Genomic DNA, 27,028 nt, shown 5'->3' on the forward strand with positions numbered 1-27,028 from the left:
ACTTTTATAGCCAATTATTTCTAGTGTACAGGAAGTTCCCAAACATTGATGACATATTGTGTTATTTTTAGTATGATGATTTATGTGAAGTTTTTTTTCAGCTTTATATCAAATTAAGCCATCCTACACTATAAATTTTATGGCATCAATAAAGGTCGTATATTTGAGTAAAATTCCTTGAGGATTCATACTTTACCTCATCAACCCCATTCATTAGTAACTTGCCCACCTTTATTAGCACCTTTGCTAATGGTTTTAAATCTAGCATGGAAAAATCATTCACTTTTCCTTCGGTCTTGCATGAAGTGGACTTGGAGTGGATTTCAATAAGTCCTCATTAACAAGTTAGACATTATGAAAACAAGGGCATATTTTGACTATTTTGCATAGCAACAAGTTTTAAGGCTCAATTTGAAATTATGGGATTGTAGGAAGGTAGGGAATAAAGGTACTCATTCTCCAACTTGAATCACTCAAATAGCCAAGAAATTAATCTTAGTGTGTACTTTGGTGAAGCTAAGGGGTGTTGGTCAAATCTAGTGAAATTTTAGAAATTGTTAAGTTAGTAAAGCTTTTTGTAGGAAAATGCAAGTGAATTATACAACTTTTGAGATGTGGATTTTCTAAGAAAGTTGGAAGACTATAAGTTATGCATATGCACTTTTGAAGTTTTGGCGTGCAATTTTCTTATCCATGGACCCTCTCAAGCATATATGTAGCATGTTTTTAACAATAAATTGGATATTGAACAATAAATGAGGATTTGGCATTGTTCATGCATTGTAAGCATGAGGGATCATAAGATGACTATTTTGGATTGTTTCATGTAACCATGGATTCTTAATTTATAATTGGAGTGAATTTGTCATTGATTTTAGCCTTAAAATTGCAATTCAATGCATTCATTCTTGTGTTTAGTGAACTTTTGTAAACCCTTGGAATGCAAAGTGTTGTAGTTGGAATTTGTATGGTTATGGTAGTTATAAGGTCAAAAGACAAGGATCACAAGCATATATATATGAAGTGTTTAAATGAACAAGGGGCTTTGGCATGCCATTGATTTTTTTTTGTATATATAGTTATTGTTGATACCAAACACCTATGCATAAGCTCTATGAATGTAACGAGGTTTGAAAGCGTTGGTCATTGATTCCATAAAGTTTGTATACATCACGATTGAATGTATTTGTTGCAATTTTAATTCAATAACATACATTGTGTGGAATCTCTCTTATTATTTAATGCATTAAAATTTGTGATATGTTGTGGGTATTTTCATTGTGTGACCTTGGTTAGTGGACCTAGGATATTGCACTAAGTGATATTAGAGAAAGTGAATCCTAATATTGAATAATCCTGGTTATAGTACATCGTTCCACAAAAAGTTAAGTGATAGGTAGAATTGTTTTGGAAATAAAGTGCATGGATCCTAAGAAGAAGTGCATCTATTTGTGGAATTTATATAGGATTACAATGTTGTACAATATAGAGTTTTAGAGATGTGGGAAAAGAAAACATGATTAATTTTGTGAAAGGGGAAGATGTTGTAGAAAAAGTGTTGAGTGCAGTTGTCCACGAGAGAAAGAATAGTATTGTTGAGAGTGGACATGTTGAAGAATATATCATGATTGGAAGAAGAGAATTCATGTGAGTGGTAAAGGAAGAGATAACCATAAAAAGATGAAGGGAATGTTTATTGACTTGCAATAATGATAAGGTTAATGATGGAAATAATGAATTTTGTAGAGTTAGAATAGAAGGGAAGAGTGTCAAAACATAAAAGTGATGAAGTGTAAGAGAAATGGTATACTTATAAAGAAGATTGAGATGAATTGTAAAATATGGAGATGCCCAAGTTTCTTGGATATTTATACATAGGAAATTTGATAGTAGGTGTTGAAGAAATGCCCCAACATTTTGAGTGAATCAAATTGAAGATCCCAATGGAATAAAGATTGCATGTGGGAGATTGAGGAGCTATACATATGATTGGTGGAAATAGATAAATATGGAGAGAATTTGGAGTGGCATAACCAAGTTCCAGTGTTTGGAGAATATGCATCACTGTAATAAAATTCCCTAATGGAAATTTTGTGTCATTGTTGTTTCTTATTTTTCCTCTTTTTCTATTCCTTAATGATCGCAAAATTTGACACATTCAAGCAATGTTAGACCTTGCATCAATTTTCTATCATTTTTGCATCACTTTTTTGTCATGCACAATTTTCAATCATTGTTATGTCATCTTTTGTGTCACATTCGTATTATGTGGTGACTCAAATTTCATTTTGTGTCTCATGTTGCATAAATGTTTGTCTATGATATCAATTTTGTAATGAATTTGTATTAGTTTTAATGTATCTCACATAAGTTTGGATTTTTTTGACATATTTTACATCTCTTTAACATTGCTTTTGTGTCATGCTAGCATATTTTAAGTCACTTCAATGTTGCATTTGCATCCTTTTTGATATATTTTACTTCACTTTAGCATCACAAAACTTGTATTGATGATGATGATGATGGTTGTTAACGTCCACTGAGACCAAATAATGATCTATCGGACCTAAAAAAGACAAATTATATATTTTGATTTAAGATTTTATTCCGATGCTCAAAAAGCTTGGAGAGAAGCCTCCCGAGTTCACTATAATTTTGGCATTGTAAAAGGCTAGAAAGGTCAGTATTGTAACGAAGGTTGTGAAATTGAGATCTAATGTGGTTGTATGCAGGGCACTCTAAGAGGAAGTGGTTTTCATCCTCGATGCTCTTATTCTCACAAATATGGCAGATCCTTTCCATCCATGGCGTTTTAGGAACTACCCAGCGGCCAGTCTCACTATGGAGCTCATGAGAATTCGTTCTAATCTTTGCTATATTACATGCATTGCATTTGCATCTCTCTTGCATATATTTTGAGTCACTTTCACATTGTTTAAGTCATTTTCACATTAAACATAGTTACTAATCAAACAAGAACTTTATCGATTACCCTTTTTTTTTAAGGTAGCAAAAAAATCACCCGATTTTGAAAAGTGGTTATTCAGAATACACCCTTTTTTTTGGAGCATATTTTTGGCACTTTAAATTTTCTTATGTATCAAGTATGAACATTTTTTTTTCAAATGTTAGTGATTTTCATCAACCCTCTTTTTTTAAAGGGCTTATTTTTTACACTTTAAATTTTATAATGTATTAAGTGTGAATAATTTTTTTTTAATGTTGATTACTGTACCATTTTTCAAGTTTTGTGTTATTCATCTTCTTCTTTTTTCATCCTAAGATGTTTATTTTTTAAGAGTTTTCCAAACATCTGTTTTTTGTTTTTCTTTGCAATGTTTTTTTACATGTTAAATAAAAGATGAATAAAAAAGTTGAAAACATAAGAAATTTTGTGATTTTTTTATGAATTTATATTCAAAGATGATGACATTTTAAGTGTTTTTTTCCCAAAAACACTTATTCAGATAATATTTAAACTAAAAATAACCAAAAAAAAATAGAACATACAATTAAAAAAAAAACCTTAAAAATAAAAATTGAAAATAAAAAATACAAATAAATTTAAAAACAAAAAAAATTGAAAATAAAAATAAAAAATAATGAAAACTAAAAAACATTAAAACATTTTTTTAATTAATAAAAAAAATTATTAAAAAATGAAAAAATAAAGAAAGAAATAAATAAATAAATAACAAACTATAAACTATTAAAAATAATAATAATAATTACAAAAATAAAAACTTTTAAAAAATAAATAAAAACATTTTAAATAAAATAAAATAAAATAAAAACCATTTTATCACAAGAAAAAGATGAACCCTTCCCCCCACCCCGATTTTTTTTTAATTATTTTTTTTTAAATGGTTTTTATTTTTATTTTATTTAAAATGTTTTATTTTGTTATTTTATTTTTAATGTTTTTTTAATTATTATTTTTAAATTACAATGACGACAATATCATCAAAAATTGAACTAACATAATCACATTAGTAACTGTGGTTGATATATGTCGAAGGCATCATTTTCTATCATTTATATATTGTTGTGATTGTATTAAACTGTGATGAGCAATTTACTCTTCATTCAAATAATCCAAAAATGAACTATTATAATTTTTTAATTAATAAAACCCTAAAATATTTTTTTAGATTAGAAAATAAATAACTTTAAAAAATAAAAAATAAAAACGAAAAATTTTAAGCAATCTTCATAAGTGGGTCATATAGATCTTGTTATATGAAAATTAATTCATCCAGTAAGACATAAGTATCGTCAAATTCTACAAGAAATGCCTGGTGTTGCTAGAAGGAAGAAGCCTGGCTTTTCACTAAAAAAGTAACCTTCCATTAGAAAACAAAAGAACAACCATAGAAAATATTAAATCACATTCAATTATTATATGACATCTAAAATAACAGTGAAATTGTCTCGGATAACGTGGAGATACTATCTACCTGTAATGGATCATATGCAAAACTTACAATGAAAGTGGTGCCTTTATCACATGTAAGAGATATTATGGAAAGAAACGATGTCATGCTTTATTATTAAATATCAATAAGAATCCCGTGATCGAGGTCTAAGCTAGCCCCATTGGGCTTGTCCTGGCCCATTGTTTAATGTGTATCTACCAAAAAATTGCAACCACCCTCCGCATGCATGTTGCACTTAGAGAGGTGGTGGTGTGCATGCATATTTTAATGACCCTCCTTGAGGGTGGTAGCGTTATTATGACGAACGTTAAAGTGAGGTTTCCCTCTAGCTTGTTGGGTATGTTTGTCTGCGACCTTAGGCTTCTGCGGATTTGGTCTGAGCTGGTTGTTCTCGGCAGATTATGGTCGTCATCTACTCCAGGTCTTGGCAGTGATCACTGGTATGTTACCACCCTTAATTTAGCTTCCTCTGCGTGCATTGATTAGTATATTTTCCCTTCGAACTATGAGCTACATGGGTCTGTGGTTTGGTGGGATTGGAATTGGAATTTCCTGGAGCATGGCATCAAATGGTTCTTGGTTTGGGTTGAGTCTTTAGTTTTGTATGTCTTGATGTCAGTAGTGTATGGGATTTAGTTGTCCAGTATGGGCTCCTGCAGTGTTTGGTTGGTAGAAGGTTTTGTATGTGGTGGTATTCCTGCTCAGGTAAAAGTGAACCAGAAAGGATTTGGGGCTGGGGTAAATTTTGTTTGGTTCCAAGGTATTTAGGCTTTGGGCAAGCTCAAATTGGAGCCTTGGTTGTATGTAGCCTCCACCATGACCAGTGTTGTTATAGAGTCAAGGTTAGGAGAGCCCTGTTGGACCATTTTAGGGTCATTCTGGACCTACTATATAGGGTATGTCGAGTTTGGCGCTCTTGTTTGGTTGTGGGACAGTCCTAGTCTTGGGGCCGCTCTTGGCTTAATTCATGTCATCATAGGCTTGCTTCTGGGCAAGCAGGTTTGTTTCTACAGCTTGGGTTCTTTGTATGGAGTCTCGATCGAAGGGGTTTTGTGGGTTGCGGGCTCAGGGTAGTTGTTGGCCCAAATTCCTCTTCTTTTATTTGTGTAATGTTCTGCTGGTGGTACCAAAAAATTATGAGACGTGCCTGGATAATTCAGGGGTCTTGAATGTGGATGACGTTGTTAGTCAATTCAGGACTGTCAATGGGAAAAGGTGGAAAAATGGTAAAAGTGGAACAGTTAAATTGTGTTGGCAGCCAGTTGATAGTAAGATTCGGAGTAGGTTCCTTACTTAGTTGGTTTCGTTTGAAATTGCTTTAATAGGTCTGCAACGTTGGAGAGACCCGTGGCAGCACCAAACATCCAAGTTTTGACCCTGTTCAGGTCGACCTCCAGAGTTAGACATAGGGCCCAGTCTCTGTTAGGCAGCAAAAAAATCATGGTCTAAGCCGATGGTAAAGGTAAGAATGGTCGTGCGGTTTGTGGTTGTGGGAAGCAGAGGAAGGCCTCCCCTTATCAAACTAGTCAACCCAGTCCTTCCTGGGGGGCAGGTCGGGGACGCAAGCCGACCTCTCTTATAATTCAGGAAGTGGCTCATGCATATCATGCTAGTAGCTCCAACCTGGTCAAGCAACTTATTGTAGATTGGGAGGCTGAGATTCGACAGACCGAGGAGGATTTTGAACTTGATATGGATGAGTGGAAAACTGTGATCTCGGACCCAGACCACACTCGTGGCAGATCATCTCAATACAAGTAGATATTCCATTTGTTTTAGATGATGAAGAGCATTCTCACTAAATATTTAGAGTAGTTTCCTCTTGATATGCATTTGGCCCCTCATGGACACTCGGATTACACCAAACAATTTTAAAAAATAAAGTTTCAATTATAGTAGCAGAATGGATGACTCATCTGAATAGAGCAGCATATCCCCTGTATACCCCACGTGGAGCTGCCAAGTTCCACTATGAAGGATCCTGCACGTGTGGATTCAGCTGATGATGAGTAGCGACAATGCATCTTTCCTTCTAGTTTTGCATGATACAGTTTAAACTTTCTATGCTTATTAGTAGTTATGTTTATAGATATTTACAAAATAGGAAGAACAAAGGCTCTCAAACTTACATAATGTGGTTGGTTAGACTTATTTTTTTTTGTTTTTGGATGGCATATTTTGCAGTAACCTGCTATACTTTAATGGAAAGGTACCACCAAGATTACAAAAAAAAATATCAATAACAACACTTAGAGTTAAAGGGTATCATAAAATAATTTGAAATGAAAAGAAATAATGAACATCATGTTACCAGACTTGAAGGATACATTTTTGATGTGCAAGTAGCTAGAAACTATTTTAAATATCCTGGCTATACAATATCAAATTTAATGAAAGAACAATGATGCAAAATAGAATAATAAGGTTGAAAAAACCATATGAAGCAAACATTGGAATATTTTAGTTCATAGGCACACATTTATGTCAATTCTCATCTTCTTATCTTGTAATGACATCCACGTCAATAATTTTTTGTTGAATCTTGCCATCTTCTCCTATAATCACATCCAATGCTACTAATATTTACATGCCAATGATAAAGTCTATAAGAGAATCACATTGGTTGTTTGTTTCCTTGTTCACAATGTTATTGGCTTCTCTGTCTATTGGAATCATCGCATTAGATGTGAAGAGGTCTCCATTTTGTTTCCTGGCTTGAATTAGTAATCATTATAAAAACCATATGTTTTCCTGGATCCATGGTGACCACGGTGCTTGCATTTCCAAGTTTGCAGACGACCTTTAGTTCTTCCACGTAGTTTCTAGCAAGAGAAGGATTAGAGTGGATCAGAATTGCATCGACAAGCATGAAACCACGAACGCAAGTCGATGTTTCATTACTTCAAGTGCCTCTTAAGGTGAAATCACCTGGTTATCATTTCTGATAATTAAGAACGTTTGATAAAGAATTTATTATTATAAGGCCAACCACTTTTTATTAATGGTTTTTTAATAAAGTAAAGGTTGGAGTAGATTAAAGAATTGAAAAACCATTCACATACTTTTCTATACTATTAGTTGCATCATGTATTAGATGAAGAATATTCTCTCATAATTTAAAATTTTGAAATTCCTCAAATAAAATTTCAATATAGACCAGTAATTTTTATTTTTTTTTCAGGATTTGTTGTTTATTGAATTGAAAGGCAGCACATGTCTTCATCTTATTATGTTTCTATGTGGGCCTAAAATACTTTCCTTCCCAACTTTTATATCGATGGAAATAATTTAACAACGCCCTAACGTTACCCCGAATTTAACCCCACAGAATTATTACTCAATGTGTCATCCTTCTCAGGAAAGGCCTTTTGAGGATTTATCGAGTTGCAACAAGGTAAGGCGTTCTTATGTTTATTTGTCTCAGTGTGCAGAACCTTACCTTCATCCACCAAAATTGACTTTTAGTCGATATCATGCTAATAATTCATCTTTAAATTCGATGATTACAGTTACTACATCGGATGGGATGGGCAGGAACACTTAAGAAAGGAAGCCCGATGGTAAAAGACATATATAAGAATATGCCAAGTGAGGAGAAGGGATATGGATTCCCACTTATTTTTCAGATCATATGGAAATGGAACATCTCGAATAAAATAAAATGTTTTTGTTGGTTAGAATTTCATAATAGGATATTGACCCATTGGATGTTCTGCTCTGTCTATTTAATATGCAAAGCTAGATCTGATTCTTCAACTTGTCCTGACGATGAACCACACTGGTTGGTTTGAAACGCATCGACAAATGAAATTTCATGTGATTTACGCCGAAAAATCTCTCATAAATTTGATATGGATCACAGAAGCCTCAATTCAACAATGGCAAAATCTTCGAAGGAGAGGGTTTCAGGGACCGAGAATTTGCCTTATGTGTAGGGAGGGTGAGGAGGATAATAATCATATCTTCATACAGTGTCTATATGCAAAGGCAATATGGAATGGGGTGTTGGGATTTTTTTAAATTGCATCAAAGGGAGTTGTACAGAAGTTGTCATCATGTATCAGAATTTGGATTAAAGACCGACAATTCAGGGCACTATTAAAGACCGACAATTCAGGGCACTACCTTTATATATCATATGGACTATTTGGAGAAGGCGTAATGCAATCATCTTTGAACACAAAGGACTGGAGGTACAAGAGGACATTAATAAGACAATAGCATATTTTGACGAAATTGGACAGATACAGGGAAACAAAGGTGGCAGGAATATCAAGATTAGAGAAATATGGAATTCATATCCAGTGGGTTTCTTTGATGGGGCATGTGCTAACAGAGCATGTGGATGTGGAGTTGTTATTTACATCAAGGTTGATATAGTCTATCATTTCTGGTGGGAGGGTGGAAAAGGAACCAATAGTAGGGTAGAAATCATTGCATTATGGGGTGTATTGATCGCGGAAAAATGGTTAGGGATTAATCAGATACAGATCTATGGCGATGCCAAGGGAATTATAGAATGGGTCAAGGGCCAAAATGATTTCAATCTGCCAATTTTAATTAATTGGATGAATCGTATCAAAACCTTGGAAAAGACCTTTCAGCAAGTAAAATTTGACCATATCTATAGAGAACATAACTAGGATGCAGATTTGCTTTCAAAGAGAGGTATAACAAGGGAAACAGGTAAATTTTATTTTGCTTCCTTTGTCTAAGGAGTCATGGATAATGCAGGTACTATCAACTATTCATAATGACAGACAAGACTTTTTGTGTTTTGTTGTGCGTAGGAATAGATAGGATTGTAATGATTTCTAGGCAATAGAAGAAGGATATCAAGGTTGCTTGAATAGAACAATTTGGTACCTTATATTTTGTGTAGAAAAGGGTGTACGTTGATATTAAGGCATTTTTAGATGCAAAGAAATAAGTAGTTGAAACAGTGTCATTTTTTGTAAACCAATGATGGAAAGGATGATATTGTAATTTGTTGTATGTACTACCATTAATACAAAAGAGTAGTGTTTTTTTCTACTGCAAAAGAAAAGAAAAAAAACGGTACAGTAAATTTAGTTATAGTAAAAGCACACTCATAAACTATAAATGGTCAAAGCCATGACCCATCAATAGTTTTTAAAAGAAATTCCTTTGGTCTTGGCAATGAACTCAAGGGTGGGAGGGGGTTTCCCCTCCTCCCCTCCTCCCAAAATGCACTAAATGGCAATTTTTCCCAAACTAGAGGAAAATCAGTTTCTAAGGGGAGTACCTATGAATCCTCCCAGCTCCCAATCCTAAGATATCAATGGCAAAGGAGTTTATGGTGTCAATATATTCCAAAAGCCCCTCGAAACCCTATATTCATCATCTCTTCCAAATTTTTGGAAGACCATAAAAGACGCATGCGAGATCATGATTTCATTTTCAAATTTATAGGGATATGGCCTACGGAGAAGGATCCTGGACAGTGGATACAACACACATGGCAGCCAAAAGGAGAGGTGGACTCAAGATTAAGGCTAAAAGGATTCTTTACAATAATCTTCTCCAATCTTGAGGATAAGACCTAGGTTTTTGAAGGAGGATCGTATCTTTTCAACAACATTGGACTCTATATTAGGCATTGGGAAGCTTTCTTCAATCCTGATAAGGAGGAGTGGACAGAAGCACTGGTATGGGTCAGACTTTACTCAATCCCCATGGATTTTTGGATATTGTAAATCCTGGAAGGAATTAGACAAGCACTGGGGCATTTTGTCAACCTATCAGAGATCATTAAGAAGGGAAAAAACATGTCATATGCCAGGTTATGTGTATACATGAACATATCCCAACTATTATCGGACTCCATCGAGTTAGATTATTAATGGGAGGTCTGGAATCAACCCCTAGACTACGAAAATGTCCCATTCAGATGTCGACTCTGCCATGAACATGGACATCTAATCCAAGAATGCCCACAAAGAAGGAAGGAACAAACTGTCGGAGGTTTGTCTACCTATGATGGCTTTACCATTATCCAAACTAGGAGATGAAACAACAAGAATTGAGGCTCAATTATATCCAAGATAATATAGAAGAAAAACCCCTTTTCTGCACTATAGGATATGGAGGAAGATACACAAAAAGGCGAGGATGTACAAATGGTAACCTTGACAGTGAAACCATCTCAAGAGGAAAACAAGACCAAAATGGAGGAAGATGATGATGAAAACTTGACTAAACTGAGAGGGGGGGATGAATCATTTTAACATATTTATGGACATTAATTTTTTTCTTTAAACTCATTAATTGAAACACTACATGAGAAACTTAACAAATAATGACCAACAGATTGAATATGTGAACAACAAGTAATAAGTAAACCAAAACATCACATGAACACATAATAACAGCACATATTGACACTAGATATATGTGGAAACCCATAAAGGGAGAAAACCACGATTTTATTATTGTTGTGATGCAAAGGAAAGCTCATACTCCTTATTACATCTAATTTTCTGTAGGCTCCAACCTACAGGAGGTTACTACCTCAATTTTCTGCAAGCTACAACTACAAGGAAGCTCCAACTCCCATATGTTTTTTGTAGGCTACAACCCACAGGAGGATCCCACCTCAACAGGTTCCAACCTGATGTTTATCAAGCCACTAATTGAAAGGAGACTACCATCTCTTGATGCAAACAAGAAATAACAATGTGTTGGTTTACCTGGTCATAATTTATGTATATCTCCATCTTCATTTTTTCATCTTCTTCCCTTCAAATCTGCGTCATATCAACTTCATAAGTTCTAGGTAACTAATGAATAATGGCTCAATCATCTCCCTCACATTTTCTCATTCTCTAACCCCTTAAATGCCTTCCAAAATCACATCTTTTATAAAGATAGTTTTCTGGTTGTTTGTATCCCACATAGGAATATGAAGTGAATAGGCTTGACTCTTTGCCTTCCACTCATTCGTTTCCAAACTCTTCATATCTTGAATATTAGAAGACAAAAATAAATAATTCATCCAATATTAATTTCAGCCACATGTAATCATTAAATGCATCAACCTAATGCCAACATCAAATACCAATATTATTGTCAATGCATCACAACAATCTTTGCAACATCTTTTCCTTTGCCTTGGAGTCTTGCCTTTGCATCACAACAATTCAGCTCAATCAACAATTTCACATCACAACAAATTCTTCAATATAGCAATCTCTGCAACATTATCCAAGCATATCACAACTCCTTTGTGTTGCTTCGTTGCTTGTTGCTCTTTTTGCAAGCTGTTACTTTTCTTGCTACTCCTTTTCTTGTTGCTTTGCAGCTATAACAACATATGTCTTCCTCTACTTCTTTTCCTTTATCTCAACCATGCATTCTTTTTTTTGCTCTTTTACTGCTCCTTGTTGCTACTCCTTTTCCTTTTTTGTGCTTTTGCCATCAATGACAATAATGCCAACAATCTCCCCCTTTGGCATTGATGGAAAAACATTTATCCTCCCCCTTTTGTCCTGAAAAAAGTGTCTTCCTTCCTATGATTACCTCCCCCTTTGACATCAATGGCAAGGGGGTTACAAATGTCTTGTAGCCTATAAAAGAGTCCTCAGTGTAGTTGTCATCATTGCATTAATGCTCTACAACCTGCAATCTCTTGTGCTACATAAACAATGTTGACATTGGCATTGAATGAATGCCACTCCAGATGGATTATTAGGGCTGCTCCAAATTAAATGAATGTTGCTCCAAAATGACATATAAGCATTGCTCCAAATACGCTTCAAGATTTTCTTGTAAAATATTGCAAGAATAATGTTGAGAGAACACTTTGTAAGATATTACAATTGCATATAGATAAAAAAATAAGTTCTAAATAATACTCGCCAAATAATTAGTGCATTGCACAATGTTGTGAGAGGATATAAACACGTAGATCATTAAGTACATGATACATTGAATATGCGAGGCACGTATTTGAAGATCAACATGTAACTCCATAACCCTGTATGTAATAGGCAATAAATATGCAAGAATGAACATTTCTCCAATGTACATAAATCAATGTATATGGTGTTTGTGCTAGTAATGATTTTGTGAAATAACTAGTCGAGAACCCTACTTAGGGAAAACAACTCTAAGAAGAATATTAATAATAGTAGCACTGTTATATTAATGCATATGAATATTTCTTCACTAAGGTGAAAATGATCATATTGCTATAGGCCCATGTATCATATAGACAATGTTACATGTTGTTTAAACTACTTCCAAAGCTGCTTCATCCCAAGTCGTTGTTGTTGAAGATATTGTTCAATGCTTGAAGATTCAAATTGATAATAACTTCAATGAAAAAGTTAAGCTAACTTATTAAGCAGCCAAAATAATTTTCAAAAAGGTTTTCAAGCTCCAAAATAGAAACATGACATGTCTCTCACTTGAGCCAACCTCGAACATCCATTTCATCTGCATCATGCATTTTGAAGCCTCAGTATGGTTCTTTCATCTGAAACATATATACTTTTAATTTATTGAACCGAGAGCAGTTTTTCCTTCAATTGTTACAAGAGCATTAACATTTTTCTCCAATGAGACCACAATTCTCTAATTTTGAAGCAATAATCCTTAAAAATTACATCTTGCATGTTTTAATTATTGATACCATAACCTGGTATTGATCCTTTTTAATATCAATATTTGAAATATGTTTAAGAAAAATATACAGTGCTTCATTGATTCTAAGAAGTGCCCTAACATTGATAGCAACAGAAATTGTAATTGTTGCTCAGTTGAATTTGTAGTCCTGCATAAACAGCATATCAATCATTATGCCATGTCAATAGCCCTATGCTTCTTCCATAATCTTAACGCAATGGATGATATCGGCTTTCATTGGGAAATGAATGAATGTTGCCACTGCACAATATGAATGTTGCCTCTATATGGTTGGCGATGTATAGCATTTTTCTTTCCCTTTTGTTTTCTGACAGAATATTTTAGAGTATCAAAAACCCAAATGGATGCGACTATATCCCCAAACAATCCAGCGAGGAATAATTTTCAAACAGTTTGATGATGTGTCCAGTTTGATGATGTGTCCATTGGCATTGGGACAATAATATAAATCTCAACAATGAAATTCATGATAATAGAGGTATATACATATATGTATATATTGCGAGCATGTACTAGCTCAAATTTTATCTCAAAGCCTCAAGGTTCTTCCAGTTATCAAGAAATAATTCAAAATTTAAATTCTCAGCCTGCTCAAGTGACAGCAAGAGTTCTAGTGTCTAGGGCAGCAACCACATTACCTCCATTGAGGAGCATTCGGGAAGCAAAGCTGATACCAAGCCACATTGTTCCACTACGTGAATGAGAGCAATGCGGGCAGCAAAGCTGATACCAAGCCATGTTGTTCCATTGCGTGAATGAGAGCAGTGCGGGCTGCAAAGCTGATACCAAGCCACGTTGTTCCACTGCGTGAATGAGAGAAATGCGGGCAACAAAGCCGATACCAAGCCACGTTGTTCCACTGCGTGAATGAGAGTAATGCTGGCAGCAAATTTGATACCAAAACACCAATTTTAGATGTGCATTTTGTCATAACGATTATTCGTCCATGATGATGGTCAAGTGAAAAAGTATATGTGATGCATCCAAAATAATGCTTTCTAATAGATCAAACGCACCATACCAAACAAGTGGACACACCAGATATTAATACATCAACAACATTAATACGTACACAACATTTAGTTTCCGAGTGAGATTGCCATATTTTTCGACGAAGCGTCTCAGCATGGAACAAAAATTACATGCAAGTTTGATCAGATTAGCATCTAGCACGTAATTTTGCTAGAACATATTTAGGAACAACTATTGTGACCCTGAAAAATATTGGATTGAGAACATTTCCAAGTCCCTAAACTAGGTGTTCCCTGAAATATTTTTCTATATTGACTACAAAGGCTTTCCAAGGGAGAAAACTTTTGCATGACCGTAATATGGTACACCTCTCATCTCCTTAACAAGAAATCAAAGGAATTCATTAACCCAAAAATTGCAATAGAAACCACTTATATGCTCTCCTTTTACATGAAATTCCAGGAAATGACACTACTAAACATAGATCAGATTCAACAACAAAAATATTTTCTTCATAACTACCATATGACTTAATTTTTTTTCCATCAAACGGTCACCCTCAAATTGAGAAAATGGACGTCTCAGGCCATCATATACTGCTCTTACAATAGAAGGATGCACATCCCCGATGAAAACTTCAGCATCCAACTTCTTTATATGAGGCCAAATCTCTATTGCATACTGCCTTGTCAATGCCTGAACCTGGCCCAGAGTGACCCACCACCATTCATGTTCTTCTTTTGCATGCATTACTCTTGGAAAACCTTTGATTACTGATTTCATCATCATCGTCGGCATCCATTGTTGAAGGCTCTTTATCTACATCCATGGAATCTCCTTGATCAGGTCCAGGACCATCAATTGGTTTCTCGATAAGATCATCTAAGAGATGTTTCATGAGCACATCCGTAAAATTTTTGTAGGGAACAAAGAGAAATGTCTCATTTTCCTACAATACTCGCGATAGAAGTGCATCTTTTTCTTCTAAAGACTCTTATGCAGAGCTCTCCTCTTCCTTGAGTTTTTCTTCTTTCAACCGCTTTACTTTATCTATTGCTTCACTTTGCTGTTCTTCAATGTCTACCTCTTTTGCAAAATCCTCTGCAGACTCCAAGTTAGCTTGGACCTTGGTGGAGGATTCAATAGCCTTTTGAATAGACTTCTCAGAAGATGCAACTCCTTTTCTCAAGTCTGAAATGCAATTGTAGGTTTTGCTGAGAGAATTTATTAAAACCTCCTAGAGTCGGTCTGAGATGTGGAATTTTTCAATGTTGGCAGGAGAGAAAACCCAACTCTTAGTAGCAGTATTAGAGATAATATGATATCCCATCATGCGATTAATTGTAATTTTTCAAGCACTTCCTGTGCAAAGACATGTTGTGGTGACCATTTTGGAAGATCCAAAACATGTGCCCATTCTTTCCAATGCCAAAGAAAATAGAAATTTGATAAGTGATGTGAAAACCAATGGACAAAGTGAGTCTGGAATTCCATATCTAATTCACCAACTTTATCAAAAAGTGCAAGCACAGCTCCAACCACTATTGCAGGGAAAGCTCTAGGAAGGTTTGTCTCAAATCTGTGAAGGTTTGTGAAGAGATAATTGAAAATAATATCAATGCAACCATTAAAAGAAAAACTAAACATGGAAATCTGGAGCATCGCTGGTTATTGTACAAATGAACTTTGCATGTTGGAAATAATTGTCGGTTTTTAATTGGTATATTGATAGGATCAAGGTGCGATAAGGAGTTAAATCAAAGCTCCGGCAAAAGAGAATGGAAATCCTCTGTTCTTCGCCTCAACCTTAATCTATATATTCAATCACATGTTTCTATCGAATGCTCCATGTGAACAAACTCTCAAGGATATGCGACAGGATCCACAGCTTGAAACAGAGAGTAGCATTTCATATTCTTGGCCAGTAGAACGTGTCAGGATGCAGAATATGGTGTCCAAACCGTGCAATGATGATCCATGAGCAAAGATAATAGTTTGACTACGTTCCAACCATGCAATAATAATGTGATATAAACCATTATTATTGCTACAAACAATTGTTATTGCTACACTGGAATTTTTGCATCTGTACTTGTAACGCTTATCTAGGTTATCATAGTGTTGCTACAGTTATTGAACTACTGAACATCGCCAGACTGAAATGATGCAATTCTTTTAGACTCATCAACATTCATATATGTAAAATACGTTGTCACCAACCAAATTGAGTGTATTCTGCATATTTGTTTTCATCTCGGTATATATGACACCGTGATCATTTTAATTAGATTTGTTTTCCTGTAACTGCTCTGGTTGGTATATGGCATTATTTGATACGACTATAATATTAAGGATGCCATAGTAATATTGACCACTGTAATATAATACGATAAGGATGTAGAATATGTAACATTTCGAAAAAAATATTTCCTCTAGTTACCCATGCAAGCATCATCGAACCATTGTTACTACATGTGAAAAATTCTGAATCTAACACATCAGAAACCCCTATTGTAATATTTGGTTTACTATCTCCTACGTGTTCTTTACATTAACAAGTTATTTAATAACATAAAAATCAAAGTAAACACAATTGCAACCTTCACAAATATATAGATTAACAACTGAAATAAACTGAGACAACACAAGGGACACCATTATTTTTGGACAATCGTCCCCGAAAAAACCCAATGCGAGAAACCGGTGCAACATATAGAGGGTTTGTATTATTAAGCAGATTTCTGAATACAACCAGAGTGCCAGAAATGGATTACCCTTCAAAGAATATCCTTGGCAATAGTACATTTCTCTAGAGACAGATATTTTGGAAAATCTGCAATCAGATGATCAACCCCACAGTGACTCTCATTGTTCCTTGTGCTGGATAGCGAAAGTTACTCCAAGCACTGCTCTGGAACTATGTCACCCTCTCCCGACTCAGGATCTACTGATTAACTCCCAGTCTGCCCTACAGAATCTCCCAACGCTACCTTTGAAGCCCTCTGCATCCTCTACATCAGATTGTATGGCTTATGCGTCAACCTCTACGGCCCTCTGTGTCTTCTGCGCTGGCTCCTCTGGCCTCTACGTCGGCCCTTCTTGGTCTTGCGTTGCCTCCCTGCTATGTATTATTCATCCTTGGATCGAAATCCCTTGTTGAACTACCCCTCACTACAACTAATCTCTAACTTGATTTCGTTAGCAAACCCAACCTCGGAAAATCAAATTATTGATCTCTCTTGGTGTGTATCCAACTAACCCTCAAGCCTCCTCTTATACTTTTCCTGTTGATGATTCAACGACCGAGATTAATTCCCTAATCAATGGCTAAGATTATATCTGGCTTGATCCTTGTTATTTAGAACTTTCTCACCCATTTTATATTAATACACATTAATATTTTAATTTTCCTAAGTTTAGACTTAGGAACCCCATTAAAAATATTAATTTTTTTAATATCTCTTCATTCGAGTGGAATTTCTCCAAACGATTTATGGGTCCTGGAGATCTCATGTGCTTTAGCCTCTCCACCAATTTTCATGGCTAGATCACATCCGATGCCACCAAAAATCAACACTCACTCTTAGCGAGGAATGTGCTCCAGTAATGCTTCACCATAGAAACATCACATTGATATTCTGCATCGTTACCTGTGTTGATGCTTGGCCTGATGCCTCACATCCCTTGCATTGTTGCTTCCTATACTGTTGTCCATGATACTACCACTGCCACTGCTACATCTGTACTGCAACTCCCTGTCAACATGCTGCATCATGCTTCCCATAGCACTACCACTGCTAACTGTTGCGTTGCAACTCAGTTACCAAGAAGTAAGTAACTGACTTCACCCAAACACTGACATCCTGGTCAGTCTGGAAAGCTTCGTGATGTTGAAGCTACTTCTATTGCTATCTTGTGCTCCCTTTGCTGCCACTGCATTGTTGTAAACACCTCTATGCCTCTCGCACTACTGCAACCTCGGTTGTGCTGCCACAGACTTCTGCACTCTAGCCCTGCCTTGCCGCTCCACCTGACACCTATCATCATGCTACTATCTTTAAGGGCTCCCGTAGCGGTATGTGATCCAAGAGTTTGGGCACCTCAAGGATCCTGCCCTAACATGTAGTCCTCCTATCTACAACTCGATGTCTCCCCACCTCTTCTCTAGAGGTGCATGAGCACTCATGGCACAATTGTCATCAGTCTCGACATCCTTCTCTGCCTTTGCTAGAGCTTCCTTTTAGTTAGAAGCTTCTCCCTTGCCTTTCTTCCTAGGGCACTACTATGCATAATGTCCCAACTCCCCACAATTGAAGCACTTGACCTTGTAGATGTCCTTCTTCTTCCTCTTTTGAACCCCCTGTTATCCCACAGATGTTAGAGCCGCATGCTCCTCCCCCTCTTTCTTGACTTGAACTCCCTTACCGTTACTCCCCACCTTGGTCAACCACCTGATCTCTTCTTGTCGAATAGTTGCCCACATCTCCTCCCAACTAGGGAGATTCACTTTGCCCAAAATTCTTTAGACAAACGTCTCCCAGTCCTTAGAGACTACATTAGAGCAGTCCTTACCATAGACTTTGGATTTGGTGTAGACCCCACGGAAGTAAGCTGGTCGGAAATTCCTTGCAACCTGAGAAGGAAGTGATCTATCTCCTCTCCTTTCTGCATCTGATATAACCTCGGTTGATTCTCCAATAACATCTTTCATTGCACGGAAGAGCCCTGGTACAAGGTGGTCAGGGTCTCCCACATTTCTCTTGTTGTGTTCTTCTCATCAATATGTGATATGACATGATCTTTGACCCCGTCTAGGATCATGCATTTTGCCTTCGCCTAGGCCTCCTCGTTCTTATCATTTGCATTCGGGTCAACTGGGACAACTACAGTTTTCAAGGCATAGTCCCTGATGCAATGTTTATCTAGGATTGCTAGGATCCTAGCCTTGCAGATGACAAAATTGGAAGCCCCGTCCAATCTGTCCTGATCCCTCAATCCATTTACTGTAATTTTTGCTCCTCTTATAGACTCCCTCTGAGTCTCGACTTCCCTCCTGGAAATCCTCTGGCCAACTGTCGAATCACTCCTCTCTAATCCTCTTTTACTGTTGCAATTCGGATCTAGATTTCTTGGCTAGAAATCTGTCGAGGTAGTGCTTCCCTATACCTTGGTTTTGTCTCCTTGACACTGTTTTGCACAGACAGAAACATCGCCCCACCAACTCCTCAAATCACAATCTACACAGCTCCCTTAGCCCCGGAAACTGAAGAATTTGAGCCCTTCAGGCTCTGCGCAATCACAGCTTGGGTTGAATATGCTCCTCTCAACCAACTGTGTCAATCCTTCCTGGCTGAGAAAGATGACGTGGATTTGCGTGAGCTTGTTCTACCCCTCTCTGCCTCTTCGTTGGCCCTTCTCCTAGCTTAGAATGTTGACGCATGCTTTGCGTGAGCCTCTGCATCACCCTTATTTGCACTGCGTCACTCCTCCTCTTGCATCTTCAGCTCTGGAACAACGTTGTCTCTCGGGACAACTTCTTCTCTGCTGCAAATTCTCAGATTTCTTCGGCTGGTGTCTTCAGTCCTCCTTGATCTGCAATCGCTCTGATACCATGTGAAAAATTCAGAATCTAACACATCAGAAACCCCTACTGCAATATCTGGTTTATTATCTCCTACTTGTTCTTTACATTAACATGTTATTTAATAACATAAACATCAAAGTAAACACAATTGCAGCCTTCACAAATATATAGATCTACAACTGAAATAAATTGAGACAACACAAGGGACACCGTTATTTTTGGACAATTGTCCCCGAAAAGACCTAATGTGGGAAAACCTATGCAGCATATAGAGGGTTTGTATTATTACTCAGATTTCTGAATAAAACTAGGGTGCCAGAAATGGCTCACCCTTCAGAGAATATCATTAGTAGTACTACCTTTATCCGGAGACATATATTCTAGAAAATCAGCAACCGGATGATCAACCCCACAGTGACTCTCATTGTTCCTTGTGCTGGACAAAGAACGTTGCTCCAAGCATTACTCTAGAACTGCGTCACCCTCTCTGGAACTGTGTCACCCTCTCCCGGCTCAGGATCTGTTGATCAACTCCCAGTCTACCCCACAGAATTTCCCAGTGTTGCCTTTGAAGCCCTTTGCATCCTCTACGTCAACCTCTATGGCTTCAACGTCAGCGTCTACGACCCTCTGTGTCCTCTACGCTAGCTCCTCTGGCCTCTGCGTCAGGCCTTCTTGGGTCTGCGTTGCCTCTCTGTTATGTATTCTTCAACCTTGGATTGAAATCCCCTGTTGAACTACCCAACGCTAGAAGTAATCTCTAACTCGATTTCCTTAGCAAACCCAACCCCAGAAAATCGAATTCTGATCTCTCTTGGTGTGTGTCCAACTAATCCTCGAGCCTCCTCTTATACTTTTCATGTTAACAATTCAACGACCGAGATTAAGTCCCTAATCAATGATTAAGATTAGATCTAGCTTGATCCTCATTATTTAGAACATTCTCACCCATTTTATATTAATACACATTAATATTTTAATTTTCCTAAGTTTAGACTTAGGGACTCCATTAAAATATTAATTATTTTAATATTTCTTCATCCAAGTGGAATTTCTCCAAACGATTTCTGGGTCCTGGAGACCTCATGTGCTTTAGCCTATCCACCAATTTTCATGGCTAGAGCACATCCGATGGTACCAAAAATCAACACTGCACCTGCCACTGCATTGTCATACTTTTAAGACTATTATGCTTGGCATATTTTGTTACAATATAACGCATTTTTGCTGGCATAGATAAAGTTGGTCCATTGTACAATTTGACATTAATGCTTCATATTTCTACAACCACTGCTAGACTTCAACATTGTAACGTTATTATTATGCATTGTTTATTTCTTTCTCTATATTCTTGCATTTTCTATTTCGTGGTTGGTGAAGGAATCGAGCCATCTGTATCGAGCAGTGGTTTGTGCCTGACATCCCTAACCTGAATTGTCTGCTTAGTATCCCTGATATATTTTACCTATTACACAACCTGCCATCGGTCCCTGTGGATAGTATCAATCTTAACATTGTGAGAAAACTCATTATCAGCCTCAAATTGTATCATTCATATGTCATTTCTGATTTGGTATATTTCTTTTCAAGCTCCTCTCAATTCTAGGGTGGCTTATTTAGAAACACTCTTCGAGCTTAGTAAATTTCAAAATTGCTTCACTTTTCTCTTTATGATAGTACATTGTTCGAGATATGATTTATTAGATTTTCATTTCAATCCGAAACCAATTCTCTTCAGAAATAGTGAGTCCCTTGCATGGAATGCCCCAATCTTATGTTTCTACACTTCTTCCTTTGATGGTTTGGTGTGGATTCAATTTTAGAATAGCGGAATCACACAATTTATCTTCTTCATACTACCACCCTTTGGGTAGCTATCGTGTTGGCCTCCTTGGAAGTTGTTATTTATGTGACCAATTATTTAACCTTAGTCTGCAAATTGTCATTTAGTTCATGCTCAATGTTGGTGTCTTTTCACGATGGGCATGCTTGCTTTAGAGGAGGAATGTTTTGCTATATCATATTGTTTTGCGATATGAGAATTCTACCATATGTAGCCTTTGAATACTATTTAATATGTATTAGCCTCCTCCCCCTTTTTTTCTCTCTTATTTCTTTCTCATCTTTTCTTTTTTAAGAGTTACATGATGAGCTCCCTTGAATGTTTAACTTCCATCCTCAAAAATTCAATTTGCACTGTGGATTTAACCTATTTTTGTAACCATTTCAAGCTTTAATACTTAATTAGAGGTACTCTAGTTTGAAACTCAACAGACTCTATTGTATAGTCTTCAAGGAACACTAATGTGGATGCTCTCCCCTTGAGATGCTTCACATTTTATAATCGTAGCTCTATCATTGGTTAGCTTCCTTATGCAGCTCCCCTTGAGTCCAAGCTAGGTCACTAGTTGCTCTTTATTCTTCATTTTCCATACCTTCATTAGTTTCCTTCTTGTGTCTCATTGTTTGGATTTCTTGCAGTATCCATCTTTTGTCTAGAGTTCTTTAGGGTATAATACAACTTGCAATCTTTGGCTTTGTGTCCCAGAATGACATACAAAACATCTTATGTGGCCAAGAAATAGAGAAAATGATGTGTTTCTTTTTGTGTTCATGTTTTTCTTCATATACACTTTGCATTCAAATGCTTTATGTCCAAATTCATGACACATATAACAATAACCATAGAAAGAGTTTATGTATCTGGTTGTTGATGTTCTCCTTTGTTTGCTTGTTGGATAATACCTTCTTGTTTGTTGCATGTTTTGTTGAATAGTCTTGATCTTTTTGTTCTTACAATCTGTTGCCACTTGTCCATGTTCATGGCAAGGAAAACATGTGATGTTTTTCCCAGGAGAAAAGAATCTCCTTTGAGATCTTCTGAACTTGTTCAACTCATTTTCAGGAGAGAATGATCTTCTTGCAGTGAACCCTTTCTTCATCTCATTCATTGGCTTTTGATATTGCTGCTTGTTTTTGTTTTCTTTACAAAACACGTTGTTGTTAGACTCTTCTTCTGTAGGTCCTTTTAGAGCTCCTTCATTATCATCTTTACTATTTGTCTTTGCTGAGTTCTTGATGGAGGCAAGGTCCTCTTCTAGTTGCTTACACAACCTATTCTTTTTATCTAACTCTCTTCTAGCTGAATCAATCTCAGCTTCTAATATTTTACACTGTAGGTCCCTCTCCTTGAATTTACTACTCATCACCTTTTCTAGTCTCCTTGCTTCTTTGAGTTGTGTCTTCAAGCTGATAAATTCTTCCTTGTACTCATGCTCTCTCTCATCACATATCTGCACTAGTTTCTTCAAATCTTTGATTTCATTCTTCAATCTTTCTATACTAACCAATGACAAGTCAAGCCTCGCTTTATTTTCATCTGCCTTTTCTTCATTAGAGTCAAATGCATTCACACAAATAAAGGTTTCATTTAACCAAACATTTTTTTTGACAAGGTTTTTTCTCCTTTCTCTTTTCTTTCTCTAGACATGATTGTGAAATTGAAGACAAGATAAAAATATATAAATAGTGATTTATAAGATAAATGAATATTATACATATAATTAATAATTAATATTTTACCTATCCTAATAATATACGAAATTATCTCAGTCCTGAGGAATGACCGACCAGATTTGTAGGGAGGGAAAAAGGCTGTATCTTAAAAGCTTTGTGGTATATGTGATGTACTTATAATATATTCTAATTATATTTTTCGAACTATTGGAAGTTGTTAAAATCATTTTTATAATAAAACAATGATTTCATTAAATTTATTTCCCTGAAAAATAAGTGCAAGCCGACACCATTTATCTGAGCGTTCCTCGAAAGGGTTAACAGTCGCTTAATACAATCAAATATCAATATCGCCATTGAAGAGTGAGCATTGAGCAAAGAAGTTTCCAGTCCGTCAGTCAGCTTCCTTGCGAAATTTCTCTTTATGTTGGTCATTGGTATTGATGATATGGATCCCGTATAGAGATGGCGCTGGATCTTACAATGAATGCCGTCCAGACTTTGACACGACACAGAGAACTGTAGAAACGTTGGGGACAATGACAGAATTTAAGGCGGTCCTTCTGCGTGGGGCAGATTAATTACGCTGCTGTGACACGTGACATCAATAATGTTTCGGGTCTGAATTATAGTTTACTGGTGACATTCACAATCTGACATTTTATCACTTGCCAAATAAGTGCATATATTTTGAATATGTTATTTTTTTAATATTTTAGATTTTGGTATTGGAATGCTTGGTAAGCCTGGTATTTAGTCTTCATTTGGTTTAGATCTGGTAACAGTTTTTTGTAACACCTCAACCCTCTTCAAATATAATCCTATATTTTCTTATAACAAGGTAGTTGGTCAGCTTGATATTTAGTGACGATCTTTGTGACACCTCAACTTTTTGTCAAAAGTGTCGTTTCATGTTATCGTTTTAAATAAAAGTGCGGTTGGTCAAAACAATATTTAGTTTTAATCTAGTATAAATATTTTTATCTCACCCCACAATTTAACCCCACAAAATTATTATCCCGTGTGTTGCCCTTCTGGGAAACGCCTTTTGAGGATTTGACTACTGCATCATGGTAAGTCGTTCTTGATCCATGCCTTTTTGGCATCTCCTAAAATTTTAACGCCTTTTTACGGGATTTGGTCACTTTGGGGTGTTACTGGCTTAATCGACAGAAAGTTCAGGAGAAGTGTGTGCTTTCCATTCTCGTTTGAGAAATTGAGACAAGGTAGGGTTGAATATCTCTGTAAGTTAACTAAACTTGAAATTTTGTTGTTTGCGTTTTTAGCTAAAGAAATCCATTCGAAAGAAAAAGAATAAAGATATTTTATTGATTCTTTAAGGAATCATTTTTAGGGCTTTCCACTCTACAAGATGGATTTAAGTCACGATTAATATGAAATGATAGCCTTGATGTAGAAGTCTGATGAGCGTCATCGTCCTTAGTGATCTTGAAGAAGTCATATTTTCATGCTTTTAGCATTTTGAAGTTTATGAGATGGCTTGAACTTTATGATAGTGTGATATGATCAGGCTTGCGATTCAGGGAGAAGTCAGTTTTAGTAATACTAAGGCAGTTGAGCTCGAAAGTCTAGGGAATCTCATATTATTCAAATTCACAGTGATTTCGGCGGTGGTCTTCCCGTTTGTCTTTCTGGAATCGGAATACATCGACCCTCGGTACTTTTCTTCGATTGCTACAATAAATTTATTTTGAAGTCATTAAAGATCACTTGATCTTACCTGGAAATTGGAATCTTTTTTTCGATTGCTACGATAAATTTATTTTGAAGTCATTAAAGATCACTTGATCTTACATGGAAATTGGAATCTTTTCTTCGATTGTTACGATAAATTTATTTTGAAGTCATTAAAGATCACTTGATCTTACCCTGGAAATTGGAATCTCGTTTGTGGAAGGACAATGTTCCTCATCTTGCAAGCATGTTTCAAATTAAGTAGATTAATTTCTTTAAAATCCTTCTTCTTTTTATCCTCTGTAAATTTTTAAAGTTCTGTAAATTATTAAATTATGAACTTGTCTGGAACTTAAAACCTTGCTTTCCGTATCCTGCAGATACAATCTTCCAGTCGTCTCCGGCATCATCATCACCACCGGAACGAGGTGATGAGGCTGAAGACAACCCCTACACGTGATTCTTCTATGGTGTCCAATGTGATTTCAACAGAAGAAAATCTTGATCAAAGGTCACTCTAATTTCAATAGATGTATAATTTTCACATGAATAATGCACAAAATCGTTTAGCTCACTCCGTGTTTTGTACAATTTCTTTTAGATTAAAATATTTGACTGTTTCACATCACAGGTTAGCCACGATGACCCTAAATGAATTTCCTCTGCGACGTGACATCCTACAGGAACGGCCTCGCCACGCTCTAGCCTTACAGTATGTCTTTGTTGCACTTCATTTCATTCAAATACCTATGGTACTGAAAGGTCTAAAAAATAAGGCAAACTTTAGGGTTTCACCGTGATCCGTTTTCATTTTTTGCAGAATGGCGGATCTAGATCGTAGGAGGGAGGCAATCAAGAATCTCAGATCAAACCGCGGAATAACTAATTTCATGGATGAACAAATGACTTTAGTTCAACGATATAGCCATCGTATGCAGAGTGTCATACGTTCCATGATGCAGGATCCTTCCTTCGAGCACGAATTTGTTAGAGGACATAATAGTTGTGCGAATGCAGGTTAATCATCTCCTTTTCCATGCTTATACTCGTTTTTTGTTTTTATTGTAAAATTTTCCCTCTCGGAAGGGCAGATGTAAATTAAAGATTGACGGTATTGTCTCAGTCCTGAGGAATGACCGACCAGAATTGTAGGGAGGGAAAAAGGCTGTATTTTAAAAGCTTTGTTAGCATATGTAATGTACTTAAAATATATTCTAATTATATTTTTAGAACTATTGGAAGTTGTTAAAATCATTTTTATAATAAAAACAATAATTTCATTAAATTTATTTCCCTGAAAAAAAAAGTGCAAGCCGACACCAGTTATCTGAGCGTTCCTCGAAAGGTTAACAGTCGCATAATACAATCAAATATCAATATCGCCATTGAAGGGTGAGCATTGAGCAAAGAAGTTTCCAGTCCGTCAGTCAGCTTCCTTGCGAAGTTTTCTTTATGTTGGTCATTGGTATCGATGATATGGATTCCCGTATCCACCCGTCAATGCTTAGAGATGGCGCTGGATCTTACAATGAATGCCGTCCAGACTTTGACACGACACAGAGAACAGTAGAAACTTTGGGGACAATGACAGAATTTAAGGCGGTCCTTCTGCGTGGTGCAGATTAATTACGCTGCTGTGACACATGACATCAATAATGTTTCGGGTCTGAATTATAGTTTACTGGTGACATTCACAATCTGACATTTTATCACTTGCCAAATAAGTGCATATATTTTGAATATCTTATTTTTTTAATATTTTATATTTTGATATTGGAATGGTTGGTAAGCCTGGTATTTAGTCTTCATTTGGTTTAAATCTGGTAACAATTTTTTGTAACACCTCAACCCTCTTCAAAGGTAATCCTATATTTTCTTATACCAAGGTAGTTGGTCAGCTTGATATTTAGTCTGCACCTGACTCGAATTGTGTGACGATCATTGTGGCACCTCAACTTTTAGTCAAAAATGTTATATTTGCTATTTTCAAATTGCAACTTTACGACACTTTTCAACTTTTCTCAAAAGTGTCGTTTCATGTTATCGTTTTAAGTAAAAGTGTAGTTGGTCAAAACAATATTTAGTTTTAATCTGGCGTAAATATTTTTATCTCACCTCGATCTTTTTTTTAAATAACATCTCTTTTTTTTCTTTTCCT

The 27,028-nt window shown here is 36.2% G+C and overlaps 2 protein-coding genes across 2 annotated transcripts in view; both read left to right on the top strand.

The window, feature by feature from the left end:
* The first annotated feature begins 4,733 nt into the window (after window positions 1-4,733).
* LOC149183567 (uncharacterized) lies at window positions 4,734-26,567 on the top strand. The gene is made up of 5 exons (XM_089414988.1): window positions 4,734-4,876; window positions 24,796-24,853; window positions 25,251-25,381; window positions 25,502-25,582; window positions 25,691-26,567. The coding sequence occupies exons 1-5, from the start codon at window positions 4,734-4,736 to the stop codon at window positions 25,890-25,892; spliced, it is 615 nt and encodes a 204-aa protein (XP_089271114.1). The 3' UTR covers window positions 25,893-26,567.
* Window positions 24,215-27,028, top strand: part of LOC149183568 (uncharacterized) — a 99,574-nt gene continuing 96,760 nt past the window's right edge. Inside the window, exon 1 of the mRNA XM_089418763.1 lies at window positions 24,215-24,401. The gene's annotated coding sequence lies outside the window, so the exon portion shown is untranslated. The remainder of the gene's footprint in view (window positions 24,402-27,028) is intronic.

Source organism: Pinus tabuliformis, chromosome 3_2 (genome assembly GCF_031772625.1).
Source record: "Pinus tabuliformis cultivar Carrire ecotype Pingquan chromosome 3_2, CPIR1, whole genome shotgun sequence".
In the NCBI taxonomy this organism is placed as follows: Eukaryota; Viridiplantae; Streptophyta; class Pinopsida; order Pinales; family Pinaceae; genus Pinus; species Pinus tabuliformis.

What these genes read in the sequence shown, in the direction of transcription:
- LOC149183567 (XM_089414988.1), top strand. Translation starts at nt 4,734, where the DNA reads ATGACGAACGTTAAAGTGAGGTTTCCCTCTAGCTTGTTGGGTATGTTT. An exon ending in GGTCTTGGCAGTGATCACTG is followed by an intron (nt 4,877 to 24,795) that starts GTATGTTACCAC and finishes TCAAATTCACAG; the next exon opens with TGATTTCGGCGGTGGTCTTC. An exon ending in GAAGAAAATCTTGATCAAAG is followed by an intron (nt 25,382 to 25,501) that starts GTCACTCTAATT and finishes TTCACATCACAG; the next exon opens with GTTAGCCACGATGACCCTAA.